The sequence below is a fragment of the Lynx canadensis genome, chromosome C2 (assembly GCF_007474595.2).
Source record: "Lynx canadensis isolate LIC74 chromosome C2, mLynCan4.pri.v2, whole genome shotgun sequence".
Classification (NCBI taxonomy): Eukaryota; Metazoa; Chordata; class Mammalia; order Carnivora; family Felidae; genus Lynx; species Lynx canadensis.
The window spans coordinates 81611822-81632280 of record NC_044311.2 but is presented as its reverse complement, the minus strand read 5'-3'; the positions used below and the strand labels follow the sequence as shown (position 1 = coordinate 81632280).

At 37.4% G+C, this 20459-nt stretch overlaps 1 protein-coding gene across 5 annotated transcripts in view; it reads right to left on the bottom strand.

Moving 5' to 3' along the window:
* Nucleotides 1–20459, bottom strand: part of LOC115524279 (interleukin 1 receptor accessory protein) — a 136332-nt gene that overhangs the window by 24048 nt on the left and 91825 nt on the right. For all 5 annotated transcript variants that reach the window (XR_003971997.1, XM_030330697.1, XM_030330699.1 and 2 more), the window contains 4 exons: nucleotides 9568–9733; nucleotides 7030–7101; nucleotides 4885–5011; nucleotides 2020–2168 (listed from right to left, as the gene is read on the bottom strand). Coding sequence is in view for 4 of the 5 variants with exons in the window: in XM_030330697.1 (XP_030186557.1) it covers nucleotides 2020–2168; nucleotides 4885–5011; nucleotides 7030–7101; nucleotides 9568–9733 (514 nt within the window). In the remaining variant the exon portion in view is untranslated. The remainder of the gene's footprint in view (nucleotides 1–2019; nucleotides 2169–4884; nucleotides 5012–7029; nucleotides 7102–9567; nucleotides 9734–20459) is intronic.

The window sequence follows — 20459 nt, the reverse complement described above, 5'->3', positions numbered from 1 at the left end:
GAGATGTACGCAGACCAGACTAGATTATCTGTAATACTGATGTAATATCAGCACAGATCTTCCAGTCTAGTGGACATACTTGTCCTTTCACATCCCTGATACCATTCATACATAACCATTCAGAGCATGGCTTTCTGTGGACAGGAGTTACTCATGTACCTCTGGCAGGCGGACTTCTGCATCACTCCTAGACTAAACATGATTTTAATTGACTGTTTAATCCTCTCTGACAATAAGTAATTGTTATCCCCTATAATTATTTCCCAAAATGCTTGCTTCAGAAAACGAGTCCCACAAAATGCTCCACTCTCCAGGAATCTGAAGTCAAATATATTTGAAAAATATATTTGCCTCCTATATTCCAACTCCCTGCAGATATTCATACCAAATGTTAACACATGAAAGATTCTCAGGGGCCCTTGACTAAAGTAACTTGATTGATTTTGTTTAATCTAGAGTTTAAAGATACTTTATGTATTATAAAAGCCTTTGTCAAATAACACCTGTGAAAATTTTGTGGAAATAAGTAGACTTAACATTTGTTGAGCATTTAATATATTTGTATAAAAGCGAGTAATTGTGCTGAGTGCTTTAAACAACCTTATAAGAGAGTGGTATCATCTGCCTAGTTTAAATATAAAGAAATGGAAGGTCAGAGAGGTTAAGTGATTTTTTTCAAGGTTACAGAGTTAGGATGCTCAGAAACCAGGATTCCAACACAGGCCCTCTGAGTTTAGAGTACAAATATTGAATTGCAGTACTATAAAGAGTCCCAGTAGTGTTCTTAGGAACGAACTTTGGGAAACTGCCTTATATTATCTGGTTGAGTCTTGTTGTTTTACACTGGCTTCTGAGGTGCTGAAGCAATGAACTATCCAGAACCAATCCACTAAGACTTAAGTGCCATATATACTCCAGGACTTTGCTTTTTACTTTCTAGATTGTAATGGAATGTTAAGGTGAAACTTGTTTTTGCATCAGCTTTAAAAAAGGTTTAAATCCCATTGCAAAATGTAAGAATTATGTATTAACTTCTTTTTTGTTGTTTTTTTACTTTGGTATACATATTATAGGAGACTAGAATCCACGATGATTCTGAATGACATGACTGCACATGTGATGAATCATCATGATCTTTCTCTAGATCACTGAAAAACATTCTTGAAGGCATTAATTGTCTGAGGTTCTGTGTTAGGTGAGAGACCCAAAGATAATTTTAGACACACTCTGTTTCAGTAGCAACAGCTCACACAAAAGAGCTTTATCATTTTTATTTATTATAGAAGAAATTAGTAAGAGCAACATAGAAATCCTTTTACATATTTTAAGTCATTGTTTAAATAATTTTCATTTTAGCAATTGTGGCTAGCGGTATATTATAAACCTGCTTGAATGCTGTTACATAATATTTAAAATGATCATTTTAAAGTTATATTTTTGAGAAGAAATATTTTATATCTTACTTAACTACTTGAATATAATTAGATGGTTGCTATTTATAATGTTTCATTATTATAGATAATGCTTCTAAGAATAGCGATGGGTACATAATTCTCTTTCTGTTATTTGTGCAGGAAAAATTCCAAAAGTATTAAGTCATATGATATGGTCATTTTTATGACCCTTGAACTCTGCCATCAATGGTTTCTAAAAGGGTCTTTACAATTCACCACAAAATGTAACTCTACCAGTTTTATTATATCTTTGGTAGTTTTAAATATTTTATTTTTCATTTTTCATGACTGTATTGATATAAAATTATACCTCCTTTTAATAATCATGGATTTTTTAAGCCACACTTGGGCACTAAGTTACTAAGAGTATAAGAATTAATATTTTGAGTATTTTCACATAGATGGATATTTTCTTTCAAGATTTTTCAATTCATCTCTGATTCCTTACTATATGCCAGATGTGCTAGGTGCTGGAGCACTGTCTTCTCAATTTTTCTTTTTTTCCTTATTCACCACAATGTTACGTTTGGAGTTCACAGACTCATCTGCTGAGTGCATCCATTACCTTTCTGTTTCACCTTGGCTGGTTTGTCAACCTCCCCTTTGGCATTTCTAGCATGACAGACATAGTTGCGCTTGAGATCCTCAGCAGTAACTTTTTTGATGCTCAAAACCTGAGTTCTCGTTTCATCTTCTGTTGTAGTCAAACTTATACTAGAAATAGGGGAAAGAAAATCAAAGCATGAGCAAGGCTGCAGGGCCATGTGCTGTGTGTGAATCAGACAAGTAGACAACCACAGAGCCCCTAGATGAAGGCAGACAGAATGCCCATAGGCTGTGTTGCCCGTGATCCAATGGTTACAAAGAAAGAATAACTCTAGATTCCAATACCATTCTTTTTTTTTTTAAAGTTTATCTACTTATTTTGAGAAAGAGAGAGGGAAAGAGAAAGAGAGAGAGAGAGAGAGAGAGAGAGAATGCATGTGAGTGGGAGAGGGGCAGAGAGAGAGAGAGAGGGAGAGAAGGAATCTCAAGCATGGAGCCCAACACAGGGCTGGATCCCACAAACCATGAGATCATGACCTGAGCTGCAACCAAGAGTTGGATGCTTACCTGATTAAGCCACCCAGGTGCCCCTCCAATAGCAGTCCTTACATTTTTAAACCACACACAATCCCAGTATCTAGATCAAATCTCTTTGTTGGTAACACATTATAGCTTTCTCTTCAAAGCAAAATGTCTCCTTACAAACTTATGAGACAGGATTCTGTATCAGAGTAGAAAGAAGCTTCTGAGGCCAGATCCATCTGGGGTTTGATCCAATCTCTGTCACTTACTGGCTATATACTTTCAGCACAGTAAGTAATCTTTCAAAGTCTTGCGTTCCTTCTTTGAAAGAGGTAAATAGCAATGCCTACACAGTGTATTACATGTATTAACTTACTCAAGAACCGTGAGGATTGAGTATGTCAATGCGTAAGTATCAGAACAACGCTAAATAAATATACATATAGGCTATTATTACCATACACAGCAATAGTTCATATGTTTGAATTCAGGGATTCCCAAAGCTTGAGTTTTGAACACAGGTAGAATATTTTAGTCAAAATGCTGAAAGCTCATGGGTTCAATCTTAACATATTAAAGGAAGAAACTTCTCAAAGCAAGTAAGCTTTATGAAAAATAAATACCTCTAAATCTCCATGTCGGAGATCAAGTGCTTTGGGTCCAAGATCAAGATCTAAAATCCCTGGGAACTACTTGCTATGAAGAGAAAACAAAATCTCTCTCCTATGGCTGACATCCAGGTTCTCCTTCCAATAAGGCTTACCATCAGTCGTGAGAACTTGGTCAAAGCTTATGATGAGTTTAGCCTAAACTCAACTGCACTGCTCCACCAGGAACACTGAGTTGTGCTGAAATCGCAGCAAGGAGGAACATCATGATTTTCATATCATTCATTCATTATTATTATGAGGATAGAAAGCACAATGTTCAGAATTCCTGAAATGATCAGTACTCTCCCTTTGTGCCTCCAGCTACATCTTTAATCAGTTCCTTCTGAAAAAAACTGCTCTAATTTCAGGAGGCTCCTTCTGTACCTTTAAATATGCTCTGCTTCTCTAACATCCAGCCATTGCACATGATGTTCCTCTTACCAGGAACATTCTTTCTATTTCTTTACCTGGTTTACTTCTACTCATCCTTCAAATATTTATGTAGGTACTATACCATCTGAGAAGCACTGCCTAATCCTCCAAAATGGACTGGACTCCTTAACTGAAGCTTCTGATAACCTCTAATACTTTCCAATCACTACATTTATCACAATTATTGAAATTTCTGCTCTATCACTCTTACTCCGATAAAATCTACTCAGTTAGGGACTAAGTATCTTGCATAGCACCTGCTGTAATGTAGACATTTTGTAACTTCTGCACAAAGTCTGACTTTACTACTAGGAAAGACATATCTTTTGATTCCTAGAAGTTCAACTAGCCAAAGATCTATTTGCACATCACGTTAAGGCCTGAGGTTTTAGAACTACTTTGTCATGTAGTTGGTCAGCTGCTGATTTTTATTTATTATTGTTCTGAACCAATTGTTATCTTGCAATTGTCTGCTTCATTTCCAGAAGAATCTTTTTTCAAAGACCCGTATTTTCCTTCCTGCCAACCCTATGTCCTTAAAAAAAAATTATATTTATCTAGAATTAAAATGAGGGTGCCTGGGGGGCTTAGTCTGACTTTGGCTCAGGTCATGATGAGTTTGAGCTCCACATCAGGCTTTCTGCTGTCAGCTTAGAGCCTGCTTTGGATCCTCAGTCTCCCTCTCTCTTTGTCCCTCCCCCACTCATGCTCTCTCTCTAAAACACAAACATTAAAACAAAAAAAAAAAGATAAATAAAATGACTCAGCTTGTTAAAAATAAAATTTAAAGAATGTATTTAGTCAGTATTTTAAAAAATGATTATCAATTATAAAGGTGACATGCATGCTATGTGAGATAAGAATGAGGAGGAAGAAGAAAGGAAATGTATGCTTATTGCAAGACAAGAAACACACAATTTAGCTGAGGCACAAATACAGAGGCCTAGACTCCAGACTTGAGAAAGAAAAGAACAGGGCCACAATGACCAGCTTACACGTATCCAGGGCCCTATATTGTAGTTTTTCATGCATATGGGCTACACATCCCATCTACTCTGAAGGGAGAATCATGAATGTGTGATTATCAGAAGGTATCTGGGTCTTGAATTGCAAATCCAGGAATTCTGCTTTGGAATGCAGCCACTAAAGACTTGAAAATCTTGCTGATTTTTGGTAATGATGGGGAAAAGTCAGGGTTGTTACTTTCAATGATTAGTATATACCCAAGGGCATTAGACTGAGGACAAGTGTTGGTCACCCCTTGTCTGAGCCAACAGTACCTTTCATTGACAGTTACATCAATATTGGTGTCGTCCGGCTTTTTTCCATCAATGGTCCACCAAACCTCATTGCGGGCATCCTTCAGGAAAGTAAAATAGACTGTACAAGGGATGAGTAGCTCCTCACCTAAAATAACAAGTTAACCTATCAGGGTGTACCCTTCACATGGCAATAATGGTTCCACTCTGATTAATCAGAAGCTATAAAAGTATACTTAAAACTCTACTTCTAAGTAGTTTTCAAGTGGCCTGTCACAGTAATGTATCATACTTCATTACAAAATAAACAAACCAAGAAAAAAGGTGGAGCAGCTTTATACCAAATTTCCAGAATGACCATCTTTTTATACAATCCATGTACATTCTACTATAACAGTATTTGTTCAAAGAGGCTCTGTCAACATACTTGGAGCCCTAAACGTCCATGGACTACTCTTATCCTTTATTTCCCTCATAAATAGTGACTGAGGAGAGGTTCTCCAGATTGTTGGAGCTTGGCCCAGAAAATACAGGGTAATGCCAATGCTGAGAGGCAGGTCAGATCCGGCTATAAGGGTGCAGTCAACAAGTTTAAATATCATTTACATATATATTTATATATAGTGAATATTATATGTAGTTAATATATATAGTGAATATTTATATATTTATAAACATTAGTATTTATGAATAACATTCTCTGCTATTTTTCCAAGATGGAACATGAGGTCAGGGGGATCCGGAGGCAGAAAATGATAATAATGAGACAAAGAGCAGCAGCATACTTACTAAGACCTTTATATAATTTGCTGTGATAAATATTTATATTTATTAGTGTCTCATTTAATTTTAATAAGATACTATGGGGTATTTTTAAAATCCACCTTTTATAGATGTGCAAACTAATGCTTAAAGATGTTAAATGCCATTCCTAGATGAAATTGTCAATAAGTGGCAGACCAGAATTTGACCCAGAATGACTTCCATTCCAGCTTACCCAGGACAGCTCTGTTCTATGCCTGCTTTCCTAGTTAGTTATTGATATCAGCTGCTTTCACTCTCAGAAAGTGTGCAGGTTGAGATGACAAATTATATTGTCATCCAAATTTGAACTCAGGTATGTCTCACTGAGTGGTCCTACTCCATCCCTTCCTCTAAGATGCATGGTTCTTACGCCTTCCCCTTCAGTTTCTATATTAATATGCAGGAAGGAAACATGAACATAGATTTTGCAATCATACGGTAGGTAGAGGTAGATGAAACACACTAGATCATTCGTAAGGGTTCACCTGAGAGCAGGAAGAATGTACATATTACTATACAAAGCCACTGAGAATTCTGGGAAATGTGGTCCATTTGGGGTTGGCGGACCTCTTAGGGTGTTCTTTGTTTGTTTTACAGGAAGCTCACTACTTGAAACTTTATCTTAATTTTAGGAGGGCATCATTGTTTTCTACCTACATTTGATCACAACCTCTGCTATCTTTAGTAGATTTTAAAAATATGTTCTTTTATACCTTTCATTGGGTTTGGAGGGAATTTATTGTAAAGGATACAATATAGAAACTCTTAAAATTTTCTATGGTTTTCAGTTTAACTGTGGGAGGCTTTGAGCCAGAAGAATAACAAATTATGCCTTATTCGGTTGGTCACAGAAGATTTTTGTCCAGAATGGAAAATTATGAAAACTAAAAGGAGCCCCAGACAGCCACAGGAAGCACCCAATAGTGTTCTGATCAGCTGTATGAGGTCTACCAGTTGTTATCCATTAAATTCATAGTCTTCCTTTGAGCTCCTGCCCTCGCCCCTCTGCAGTGGAGCAAAAGCTTAAAGGAAGTCTTGTGCTCATGTTGCAGTCTTGGAAAACACAAGGCCTGTGCAAGCTAATGTGTGCATCACACAGAAATCACTAATCAGGAGAGGGGAGCCACTACAGAGGAAGAAGGGAGCAGCTGCGGAGAGAGAAGCCGAGAATCCCAGAGATACCCAAGAGATGGACGAAGGAGCTAATCCCCAGAGCTGCCTTCGTTTCTGACACCATTTCAAGTTTCACTTCATGTTGTTTCCCTACAATAGCCCTCTATTCTCATACTTTAACTTAAGTGACATTTTATTCCTTGTAATTAAGAGAATCTAACTGAAATTAAGAGGCACAGCTATAATTACCTGGTTCTTTCTCATAGACTACAAGATCATTAGGTGAGTAGATCTGAGGAGGCAATGCGTCTTTTGGAGAGCCTATGTTCGAGAGGAAGAGACAAAAGGGAGATGATGTTAAATCATGTAGCCCTTATCTCTCATAACCCATTTCCAAGATTTGCTCTTTTGTAAACTTTTGTCCAACTTCCTGGCATCGTTTGGCAATTCTTCCTGACAGGGCCAATAGCTCAATATACAGTAAATTACAACACTTCATTCATTTAAAACAAACAAAGAGACATACATAAAATACTAAGTAGCTTCCATGTTTCAGGACAGAAGATTTAACCAGTGTTTTTGCTTTCCAAAGCTTACATGAAATATACTTCTAATAGTATAAGATAAATTGCTTTCATGTCTTACTCAATTGTTTCTTTTCTACATATTTCTCCAGAACATGCTTGAGCGTCTAGTATGGGACTTGGCTAAATAAGTAAATATTAAGTAAACAAATATGTAAATGGAATATTCAAAATCACATTTATGAAGCCAGCACACAAGTCTACCTGATGTCTGTGTCAGTTGACTGTTAATTCCTAGGATTGCTGCTCTTTATAACATTCTATATTTCTAAATTGAAAGAAAAAAACCCCCACGGGGTTTTACAGTGTCATGTTTAAGAGTAAAGGCTTCAAAGATTTAACAACCAGGGTTCTTATCCTTAGTTGGTCATGTACTAACCATGTGACTCTGGGTTGTTACTTAATCTTTCAAAAGCTAATTTTCCTCACCTCTAAAAGGAGGATAATTAAACTCACTGCACAGGTTCATTATAAGAATTAAATTAAATCATGCATATTAAATTAAGTAATGCATATTAAAGCATCCTATTGGTATATAATAAGTACTCAATACTTCACAGCTTTAAAAAACAAACTTGTATTTTGCTTGAAGGTTAGATAAGAACCACACCTCCCATCAGCATCTGTCAACTTCCGTATTTATAAAGGTGACCAAGCATGCCTATTCTCAACTTTCCTAATCCTGAATTTAAGAATCTATATCAGAAATAATTTCCAAGATGAATTTAAGGTTAGATTATTCATTTGGCTTTTTAAGTCCATTCACGTTAAGTTCTCTCTTTTTTTTTAATGTTTATTATTTTCAGAGAGAACGAGAGAGCGTGAGCACAGGATGGGTGGAAAGAGAAGGAGAGAGAGAATAGCAAGCAGGCCCCACACTGTCAGTGCAGTATGGGGTTTGAACTCACAAACAGTGAGATCATGACCTGAGCCACCTGGTATCCCCATTCATGTTAAGTTAAAAATTTGTCTGATTTTTCTTCTGAATTAGTTCCCAGCTCAGCATTATTCCAAAAGTAGGAAGAGGAAGAGGAGAGGTGATTACAAAATTTTTCAGTTTGAATTTTATTTGTACTATTACGTTAAAGCCCTTAAAACTTATGCCCAAATTATGTCAAACTAGTAGAGAAGGCCCTGAACCAAGAATAAGAAACCTGGGATTTGGAATCACTTCTTCCACTAACAGAGCATCTCTAAACAGTTTACTTTGGTTTTTGTGTTTGTTTTTTTGTTTTTAATTTTTATTTCTTTATTTTGAGGGGGGAGGGAGTGGGGGAGGGGCAGAGAGAGAAGGTGAGAGAGAATCCTAACCAGGCTCCATGCTCAGTGGTCAGCATGGAGCCCAACACAGTGCTCTATCTCACCACCTTGAGATCATGACCTGAGCGGACAACAAGAGTAGGACACTTAACCCAGGAGCCCCCAAAACAGGTTACTTTGTGTTGTTGTGTCTCAATGACATCTATGAAAAGATGGGGTGTGAAACGTTTTCATTCTGATATGCTCTCATTTTGAATACCATGGGCACAGGGTATTCAGGGCTCTCCCCTAATTGCCACCTATCCTGACACTGGCCCTCTTGATTTCTGGATTTGACAGTCTTTTGACTATGGCCTGGATATTGTCCTTTCCACTTTCCTCATTTCCCACCACCTGTTCTCTCATGGCAAAGCAATGGTTGAACCCTGCCAGCAAGCAGCTCCATCTACAACAGTTCCAGTACATAGAAAGACAGAGCTCATTTAATTCAAATACAACACTTTTTTGACAATAATATTAACTACAATTCATTGAGTTTCCACTCTTTTCCTGGAACTGGATTAACATAATATATATATTATTTCTGATATTCCCAACTATACTGAATGTGAGGTTCTCTTAGTCCCAGAAGACAGACAAGGAGACTGAGACCCTGAGCAAAGGCATTTTGCTAATAAATGGCAAGGGTACAAGTTGAACACAGATTCACCCGGCACTGTTTCCACTCCTCATTCATTCATATAGACCAATGATTCATGCGGTACACTGATAGGTATTGAGTGCCTACTCTGAATGTGGAATGTGTTGTGGCTCCAGCACAGTGAACAAAAAAGATCAACCTCTTTTCTCATAGAATTTACATACCTGTTTGTAATAAACTATCAAGAGCCAAAACAAAATTACTGCATTTTGCTGTGTGCACTTAGTACAAAACCATGCTTACCTACCACCTTCACAGTCAGGGTCCTAGTGAGATGGAAGGTACGCCCGTTTTCTGGATATGTAACAACGCATGTGTAATCTCCATTGTTTGAAACCAAGGCTATGAGAAAGCTCAAGCTCATGCCTTCAGGTACTACATTATTAAAGTTCTGTATTTTATGGCAGCCCTAGAAGAAGGAAAAAAAGACATTCAGTATTGAGATACATGCATGGAAAATATACAAATGCACGTATATATACACACATCTAATTTTACACGGAACATACAAATATCTATGCTGGCTGCACCTTTTACAAACTATTTTGGTCCAGTACTTAATGATATTTCTGTAAAGAATGAATGTGATGTTTCATTATATTTTATGCAAAATGAAAATAGGAATTCTAAACTGAGATATGAATTCAAAAGCATGGGCTTCCTGTCTCAGGATCCAGTATTTGAATTTTGGAAATCCCACATTAGTAGTTAAATAAGGTTAAAATTGTGAAAACAACTAGGGCAACTTAAGAAAATGCATCTGCTGCCATTTAAGAAACACTTAGTTTTCCTATCTCCATTTATTCACTGATTATATTAATTTGGGAGTCCAGCCACTCTGCTAATTCAGGTTTAGTTTAGGTGTCTGGTTCTGGCAGTCTTTTCCTTTTTTTTAATATTTATTTTTGAAAGAGAGAGAGTGAGAAGGAGAGAGAATCCCATGCAGACTCCATGCTCAGAGCAGAGCCTGATGTGGGGCTCGATCCGATGATGGTGAGATATTGACCTGAACGGAAATCAAGCATCAGATGCTTAACCAAATGAGCCACCCAGGCGACCCTGAGGTTTTGGCATTCTTGATCACCCTGTTGAATCACTCTATCAGTCGCTTCCAAACTTTTTTGTGTTTTCCTTATTTATTTTACAATCCAATATTACAGACTTCAGAATCTAAAACTAAAAGATATTTTATGAGTCTGACCAAGAGTGAAGTTTATTTCTATTCTAACTTATATTTTCATATACTTCTGTTGATTTTTAAAATTTTGAGAGTGTAATAGCTCATGAAACATAACTGGACTCCTGTTTTGGCTCTCTGATTCCCACTAATTGGCTTACATTGTTTTATTTTATTTTATTTTATTTTATTTTATTTTATTTTATTAATAAAAAAATACAGCGGTGCCTGGGTGGCTCAATCAGTTAAGCGTTGGACTTCAGCTCAGGTCATGATCTCATGGCTCATGAGTTTGAGCCCCACATCAGCCTTTGTGCTGACAGCTCAGACCCTGGAGCCTGCTTGGGATTCTGTGTCTCTGTCTCTCTCTGTCTCTCTCTCTCTCAAAAGTAAACATTAAAAAAAACTAAAGAAAAAATACAGCATCTGTGACAAAATTATGTGTTGAACAGTTACTTTTAGAAAAACTTTGTTCTCTTTTAAAAAAAAAAAGCACTTTCAACAATAGCCAAATTATAGAAAGAGCCTAAATATCCATCAACTGATGAATGGATAAAGAAATTGTGATTTATATACACAATGGAATACTACGTGGCAATGAGAAAGAATGAAATATGGCCTTTTGTAGCAACATGGATGGAACTGGAGAGTGTTATGCTAAGTGAAATAAGTCATACAGAGAAATACAGATACATATGTTTTCACTCTTATGTGGATCCTGAGAAACTTAACAGAAGACTGTGGGGGAGGGGAAGGAAAAAAAAAAAAAAAAGAAGTTAGAGAGGGAGGGAGCCAAACCATAAGAGACTCTTGAAAACGGAGAACAATCTGAGGGTTGATGGGGGTGGTGGGAGGTAGAGGAGGGTAGGTGATGGGTATTGAGGAGGGCACCTGTTGAAATGAGCACTGGGTGTTGTATGGAAACCAATTTGTCAATAAATTTCATATTTAAAAAAATTGAATGTACCATACACATTTTCAGCTGTTCACATAAACCAAAAAAAACCAAAAACCAAAAAACCACGCAGCTTATTGAAATTAACTTTTATGCAAAAATAAAATTTATATTTGATTTTTTAAAAATAAAATGAAAAAATAAAAAAATCAATAATCTGTAACAAAATGGACTGGGTTATACCTAAGGTTTTTTAGCTCTTGAAAATTCCAGGAAGCTATTATTGGCTTATAGCTTAGATTTACTGTATTCACATATTTAACTTTGATTCTTGAAACTTTACGGTTTTCTTACGTCAATTCCTGGAGCATGTGTTTTGAAATATGATAGTTACACTAAATGGCATATTTTGCAATGCTTTGTCACAGGAACTATGTCTTTTAAGAATATCACTAAACTTTTGATTCATGGAAATGATCATCAAGAGGAAGCTGTTATATGCTTATTTTCTGAATGCAATTTATCTTGTTTTGATAAACAGTGTTTCTAGACACTTGTCACATCAGCAAAGTATTTCAATGTTCTTAGGTTAGCACAAAGAATAAGGCCACAGAGACCTGTACTCTTATAATGAATTTATGTCAGATTTGGTTTAAATTGAGTTTAGACTATCTATAGAATTCTATTTGATTTTTTGTGGCACCTTTCATTTAAACAGCTCAAAGCTATTTTCTTCTCTCATTTGTTAGGTTAGCTGTTCTTAAATCCACATGAAGTAGACAGATCACACTAAATATGCTCTAGTTTTACAGGTGGAAAAAAAATGAGACAGATAAGGAGGTATTCCAGATAATACACAGCAAAGCCAAAACTCAGTTTTTCAGATATAAGAACAAAGGTTTTTGACTAGCTTCTTAACTAAGAATGAACACCTGTCCTTGGGAGTTAGTTGAGGCTGGAAAAATTATATTGACACATGTAGTGACATGCACTCTGTTATCTCACTTAATCCTTATTCCAAACTTAGCAAGTTTGGAATGTTCTTATGCCCATTTTCTAGATGAGGATATAAAGAAAGGCCTAGAAAGGTTAAGTGATTGCCAATGCCATAGAGCTAGGTAGTGTCAGAGCTAAAATTTAAATCTAGATCCACCTGCTTTGAGGCCTTTTCTTTGAACCCCAACTGACCCTGTCTCCCTACCCTGGTTATGCACATATGCTGCACCTGGGCCAGTCCCAGGGTTAATAGCATGCTATGGCTCTATCATTTAAATAAGGTTGATTCCCACAGATAGTGAGAAACTGTACAATTACACTGTTCAGGATAAGAAGTTGAACAACTATGGGGCACCTGGGTGGCTCCGTGGGTTAAGCTTCTGACTTCATGAGGTCATGATCTCATGATTCATGAGTTCGGGCCCTGTGTCAGGCTCTGTGCTGACAGCTCAGAACCTGAAGCCTGATTCAGATTCCATGTCTCCTTCTGTCTCTACCCCTTCCCTACTCAAGTTCTCCCTCTCTCTCTTTCTCTCTCTCAAAAACTAAATAAACATTAAAAACAATTTTAAAAAAGGAAGTTGACAACTAGTACTGAACTGGTCAATAGTACTTCTTAAGAATGTACTGAAAGAGGGGTGCCTGGGTGGCTCAGTTGGTTAAGCGGCCGACTTCAGCTCCGGTCACGATCTCACGGTCCGTGAGTTCGAGCCCCGCGTCGGGCTCTGGGCTGATGGCTCGGAGCCTGGAGCCTGCTTCCGATTCTGTGTCTCCCTCTCTCTCTCTGCCCCTCCCCCATTCATGCTCTGTCTCTCTCTGTCTCAAAAATAAATAAAACGTTAAAAAAAATTTAAAAAAAAAGAATGTACTAAAAGAAACCTTTCTTTTTTGACTGGCTAAGTATCATTTATGTAAAAACTATTCAAAAACACATTGTTTTAGGATTCATAGTATGTACTAAAAATATGAAGAAACACTTCTGGCTCAAAGTCTTTTCATTCATTCACTCATTAATTCATTCACCCTTGAGCATTAATCATAAACCACATACCAGCCACTGTGTGAGGTTCTGAGAATACGACATTGAATAAAACAAAGGATCAGCTCTTACAGACTCATCATGAACAGAGAAATAGAATGAGACACATCTACATAGCAAGGAAAATGGCACAAAACAGGTATGTGTTGATCTCTTGCTAGCTCTCTCTTTTTCTTCTTCTTATTCAAACCCATGGACATGAACTTGAAATTTGGGATGGATACACTTAAAGGTATTCAATGGGCCTGTGTGTCAATGGTCTAAGTATGCTTTCTTGTGAGTTCTTCCCTTCTTTCCATAAAGGATAAAAATGTCGACCAGGTACAGGTTTTTCTTAGAGCTTCTTTGTCTAGGAAAGCATTTTGAATTAAGAAATATTACATAAAAATCAATGGGAAAGTTTGGGGTCTAATCCACTATTCAGAAAAGGCTTACCATTCAAATATTTTAAATTAGCTAGATTTAACCAAAAGAAATAAAAAGCCATTTTTAAGTTATAAGACCTATAGCATGTTCGCAAAGGAAATGAAAGAAACATTTTACATTCTAAATGTGCATGTGCATGGTAGGGGGACCTGTGAGGCATTGTTTAACTATAAATAACCATTAACTTTAGCCTGTAGTGTGTGATGAACTCTATTTCCTATATGCAATTGCATCTCTGGACCCTTTGGTACATGCACCTGATACACATAGGATACTTTCAAACCTAATAAGCTATTCCTAAAAACAAATCCTACATATTTCAAAATCATTTATTTGGAATCCAGGAAAAAAAAAAAGATTTGAACAAGAATCTAAAGGTGTCCAAAGGGGAAAAAAATGTTTCCAAATACAATAAACGGTTAACGGTAAATTGATTTCCACTGTGAAGCAAACACTTATCTGACTAGAAAACAAGTCATCCACTTAGTTGACCAGTCAGTTCCTCATTTTGAATTAAAAAGAGAGAAGTTGGACAGGAGAAATTCTTTTCCAACACATAGTGGTGGCCATGACAACCTACCACAATGTATAGGTAAAGAACAACACAAGAAATGACTTTGAGATCTTCGAGAGGAAATAAATCATGTGCTGAAGTGTGGGGTGTGAGTTAGGGGATGTTGTGAGTAAAAGGGGACAAATATGTCCATTTAACCAACCTACAACTTTTAAAGAACTGTATGAGAGCACAAGAATGGTGAAGATACAGTTCCTAACCTCTAGGTATGCAGTCTAATGGAGAATCGCAACAAATACTGTGGAAAGCATATTGGGGTAGGGGAGTGGGGGGAAAGATTAAACAGAAAACATTTAGAAAAATTTCATGGAGAAGGAAAATGTGGACTGGCTTCTTAAAGGGTTAAGTAGAATATTACCACCTCTGTAGGAGGAGGGGAGACGTGGGAGATGCCACTCCAGGGACAAGGAAAAGTGTGAACGAACCCCCTCCACTCTTACAGCATTTTGCCTTCTGTGTGAGTCCTTCACCAACGTTATTGTAGTGATCTCTTTTCATGTGTATTTCTTCCTCTACAAGAGGTACTCTTAGGGGCAGGTAGAGGGGGTAGATGAGTACTGTATCCACATGGGCAGCAACTTGCCCAATGCTTGGCACATGGTAAACATGCAATACATTTACACAATACATTTGTGTTGTGTGGTCAAAAATATGAATGAGAGAAGCAAGCTCAAGATGTGGAGTTTCAAGTTCAAGCGGTATGCAAATGAGAACAAGAAGATGAATACAAGAAATATGAGACATGGGATGGGTGAGCTGTAGGACAGATGGGGAAACTGCAAGCGAGGATACAAAGAGTTTAACTGAGAAATAATGGGTTAGGAATATCTACTGACATTTCTGCATCCAGGTTGGTCTGGATGCATCATACTTGTTCACAAAATTTTATAAGAGTTCTACACTGGAGTCACTTCCAGGGAACAGAACTATGTCATCCATTGTTTACGCAACAGATATTTACAAAACCCTTCCCACGTGACAGGTACTATGTTAGCAGATGGGCACACACACAGTAGACGGTAAAAACAGAAATGGCCCTTATTCCCATGGAATTTTCCAGTCCGGTCTAATTCATTCAGGTATTTAATCAATTCCTAAATACAGAGTGCAGAGGCTCTGTTTTGTGCTGTGTGCTTGTGATTCAAGGGATAGAAAGAGAGAGGTCACTACCCAGGACAGGAGAGAAAAGTGCAGTCATTACAGTAACAAAGGTGAAGTATAATTTAAGTGCTGTCAAAATACAGAGTGGGTGATTCATTCAGCTAAAGTCAGCTTCAGGGCTTCACAGATATTTGAACTGGGTTTAAGTTTAAAGGATGTAACTTAACTCCCCAGAAGCCCTCAAACTATGTGTAAAATGCTGTGTATGTATATAGGCATATATAGAATTAAATGTGTATGGCTTGGAAAGAAAATATGATACACACTTCCTTTATACCAAAGGTTAAAAATCGTTATATAGGGACCATAAAGAAAGGAAAGAGAGAAAGAACGAACCAAACTAAGATGTCAGATCAAATTGAAACAAGCACCTTAAAATAAAGTCTATTACATAGTCCTTGGACTAACTTAACAATACGTGCCGTGCCAACAAGAAGGCCAAGCCTGGCACGCTTTCAGAAATGTGCTTTCCTGATGGCATTTTGTCAAAAGAGGCAAAAGTTTTTCAATTTTCTGAGAGATTTATAAACAATATCTGGCCAATTCTGATTAATCTCACACTGAAAATTAGAGGTGGAGGTAATATCCCAATTTTAATGATCACACTGAGTACAAGGAAAACCAGCTATTTGCAAAGTGATATCCGGAATGATATCTATTCTGCTAAATAGCACTTGAGAACATTTCAGCAGCTGCCATAAATGTAATATCCAAAACACCTACTAAAGTGGTTCCTCTGATCCTCAGTAAGAAGGGAAAATTTGCCTTGGTTTCTACAAGTGTCTCTGTCAAAAAATGTTCACATGCCCAGTTATACCGATGAGAACAAGGAATCATCCAGTAGTATAAACGTTAGGATGGCTCGCCATATTTTATAGCTTAGGTCTCCAAATAAATAATAATAGTAACAACAACAACAGGATCACACTTACCTGTGTCTTTATTCCTATGTATTTGGAAGTCCCTATGAGAACAAACAGGCAGCCTCCAATTTATACACGTGTTTTGTTCCAGAAGTTCTTTTATAAGCTGGCTATTTGAAATTCAGTAAATCACTTCCAAGCCATGGTTTGCTTTCCAGGCTGGTAACAAAACCTGGCTTGTTCAACAAACATTTACTGAACATCAGTTTAACTCACAGGGTTGTTGAATTAGAGACCTATGAATTCTGGGCCCAGACTGAAGAAAACCCTGCCATGCAGAAAGACAGGAGGAGAGAAGACACGCAGAGAAGAAAAAGTCAAGCCTGCCCCATGTCCCCTGAAATTCTGAAAGAGAAACTTTGGATCTTCTGCTCCCACTAATCCCAGGTTTCTGAGCCCCCTCTCACTTCCCCAAGGCCCTATTTCCACAGGTTTCCTTATGGCCCACAGACTCCCTTAACCTAATCCATGTGCAAAGCCTGCTCTGCCCTTCGAAATGCTTTATGCTCCAGGGGCGCCTGGGTGGCTCAGTCGGTTGAGCGTCCGACTTCAGGTCAGGTCATGATCTGGCGGTCCATGAGTTCGAGCCCCGCGTCGGGCTCTGGACTGATGGCTCGGAGCCTGGAGCCTGCTTCCGATTCTGTGTCTCCCTCTCTCTCTGTCCCTCCCCCGTTCATGCTCTGTCTCTCTCTGTCTCAAAAATAAATAAATGCAAAAATAAAAAATAAATGCTTTATGCTCCAGAAATAAAGACTGGAGTGCTCTCTCTGTGTCATTTCTGAAGAGTATAATCTTTAGAACCCAACAGAAGTGGCTTGAAATTCCAGATTCTCCCAATATTGGCTGGGTTGTTTTGAGTAAATTATATAAAATAGTGTAAAACTATGGGCTCCTGACATAGATTGTATAGGGTTGAATCTTAGCTCATAGCTCTGGGACCTTGGAAAAATCTCTCAACCACTATATACTTGGGGGTTTTCATAACGATATAATGGAGCGAACAGTAGAGCTTACTTCATGTTGAGAGAATGAAAATAATTAAAGCATTTGGAAAAATTCCTGTGCTTGGTAAATGTCAGCTATTCTTGTTTACCTTTCTGAGCTTCTTGTTCCTAATGATATCTACCCTGAAGGATTGTGGTAAGTGTTACATATAACATATAAAGTACCCAGTACAATGTATTTTACCGCTAAAATGCAAGAAATGTTAGTCTCCTTTTCCTCCTTTCAATTCATTCGTTTTCACCTTTCTGCCAACAGGAAAACAAATTTGCTGGAACTGATAAATGTGTCTTTTAAGTCTCACAGTTATTACTAAAAGAGACCATTTCTCCAACGTCAGGGTAGGGAACTCAGCTGATAACAACTGAGAGAGAGTTACTGTAGGAGGGCCAAGAAACCCAGATGGATGCAGGGAGTGACTGTAGATGGTAGAAAATGAAAAGCAATGTCAGCATAGGAGAATGCCCCTTCTAAGAACACTGATTTTGCTCCCAAGATTGCAGAACTCTTAGGATTAAAGGTGTCAATTACTCCAAGATGGAGAAATAAAAAGCAGTATAGCACACATCAGTAGCAACCTTTTCGTAATCATAGAATAGAAAGGATGTCTGCTTACTGATTGTCCTTTTTAGTCACCTGCACATTGTTGGGTATCTGCCATGGCAATGGTTTCACTGCTATGACTTTTTTCTTGATCTTCTTTCCAGGCTTCCTGCTTTTATTCACCCATGAATATTCTCTCCAGATTTTCACATTAGCCCTTTTCTCTTATCATTTTATTTTGTTTTCTTAAGGGATTCAACTATCATATAGATGCATTTAATTCTCTGTCTCTAGCTTTGACTTTTTCTTCTAAGCTCTAGACCCATACACACGTAGCCACTGCCTACAGGTCACTGCCACATAGGTATCTCACAGACACTTCTAACTCCATCTGACATTATCTAAATACATTACTTGCCCCCCAAACCTACTTCTGCCCTGCTGTTTCATACCTTGGTTAATAGCACCAACATTCATCCAACCAGGAAAACCAAAAAATCTGGAAATCATTAAGAATACAGAGATGAGTGTGCTATAACTTTACTCTCAAGAAATAGTCTCACAGGGCACAGGCATGTAAATTTCTCCCTCTTCTTAAAACCAACATTAACGATCTTTGTCACTCTTGTGGAAGTTAGAATTCTACTTTTGATAAGAGTAAGAATTCTTTTATTTTTATTTTTATTTTGAGAGAAAAAGAGAGAGAGAGAGAGAAAGAGAGCATGTGAGCAGGGGAGGGCCAGAGACGGAGGAAGAGAAAGAATACCAAGCAGGCTCCGTACTCTCAGTGCAGAGCCTGGCACAGGGCTCGACTGCATAAACCATCAGATCATGACCTGAGCTGATATCAAGAGTCAGATGCTTGGGGTCGCCCATGGACCCCAAGAATTCTTATTTATAAACTTGTCTGAATTAAACTGTGGTCTCTTTTTGAAACTATGTAGGGCAGGACATATATCTCATTGATTATAACCCCCTGACATATTTCATTGAATACAATTGATCTTTAACAGCTGTTGAAAATGACTGTAATGAAATGAAATGAAAAATGACTGTAAAACAATAAAGGAAGTGAAAAGTGAGATGGAGACAGGCATAAATAAGTAGCTGTGGGATTATATCAGGGAAAAATTATCTATAGCTGGAGAGAACAGGGAACAAACATTGATATGAAGACAGTAGAATTTGATATGTTCTAATGAAAGAATAGGGGACATGCCAGGCATCGGGAATGTATCAAGAAAAAAGAAGGAAAATTATAGAATACATAAGGAAATAAAATTAAGTTTTTCAGACTATTGAGTATTCAAAGTACAGAAAAAGTGAACAGGGTTAGAGATGAGAGAACTCATTTGCAGGTAAATAGAAGAATACATTTTTAAAAAACTGGAAAATACTTTACACTTATTGATATAAAATTTTTCATATGATTCTTTTAATCATTTTTTATGTTTTTTACTACAGAACATTACAATCATAGAATACACAATGATCCCCTGTACCTGTACCTAGCCTCAAAAGTATCAATTCGGGCTATGTCTTACTTCATTTACACCTACTCACTGCACCCCAAGACTATTGTGAAGCAAATGACAGACATTCTGTAATTTCACTTGTAAATATATCTGTGTGTATCTCCAAGTGACAAGACCCCTTCTGCAAGCATAACTGTAGTAACATTATCACAATTTAAAAAGTAATAATAACGCATTGTATTATCAATATTCTGTGTTCAGAGTTCCCCGATTTTCTCCTAGGTTGTTTTAGAGTTTGTTTGAATAAAACACAATTTAATGAAGGTCCATATACTGCAATTGGTTTTTATATATCTGAAATCAGTCTTTTTCTCTCTCTCTCATTCTCTTTCTTCCCTCTTTCCCTCCCTTTCTCTTAATCCTCTCAGTATAACATAAAATAGATATAAAAAAAATACTTCAATGTATATATGAGTTAATGTATTATTGTAAAGCAAATACCTTCAAACCACCACTGAGGTCCAGGAACTTTGAGCTGTCAGCACAAAGCCCGATGCAGGGCTTGAACTCACCAGCTGTGAGATCATGACCTGAGCTGAGTGAAGCTGGATGCTTAACCAACTGAGCCACCCAGGTGCCCTGATAACATTTTAAACTATGATTATGAATTGCCTGTTTCTTCCTTTAAATCTGTCAACTTCTGCTTCATGCATTTGGACACACTGCTGTGAAGCACACGTACTGTTTTTATGGCTTCCTGATGAACTGACCCTTTTATTATTTTGAAAAGTCCTCTTTATCTCCGACAAAGTCTACTTTATGTGTTACTGGCATATCCATTCTAGCTTCCTTATTTTTATTCACCATTTATTTTCCATTTAAAGTTATTTTCTCCACTCTACTTTCTGTACATATTAAGGCATT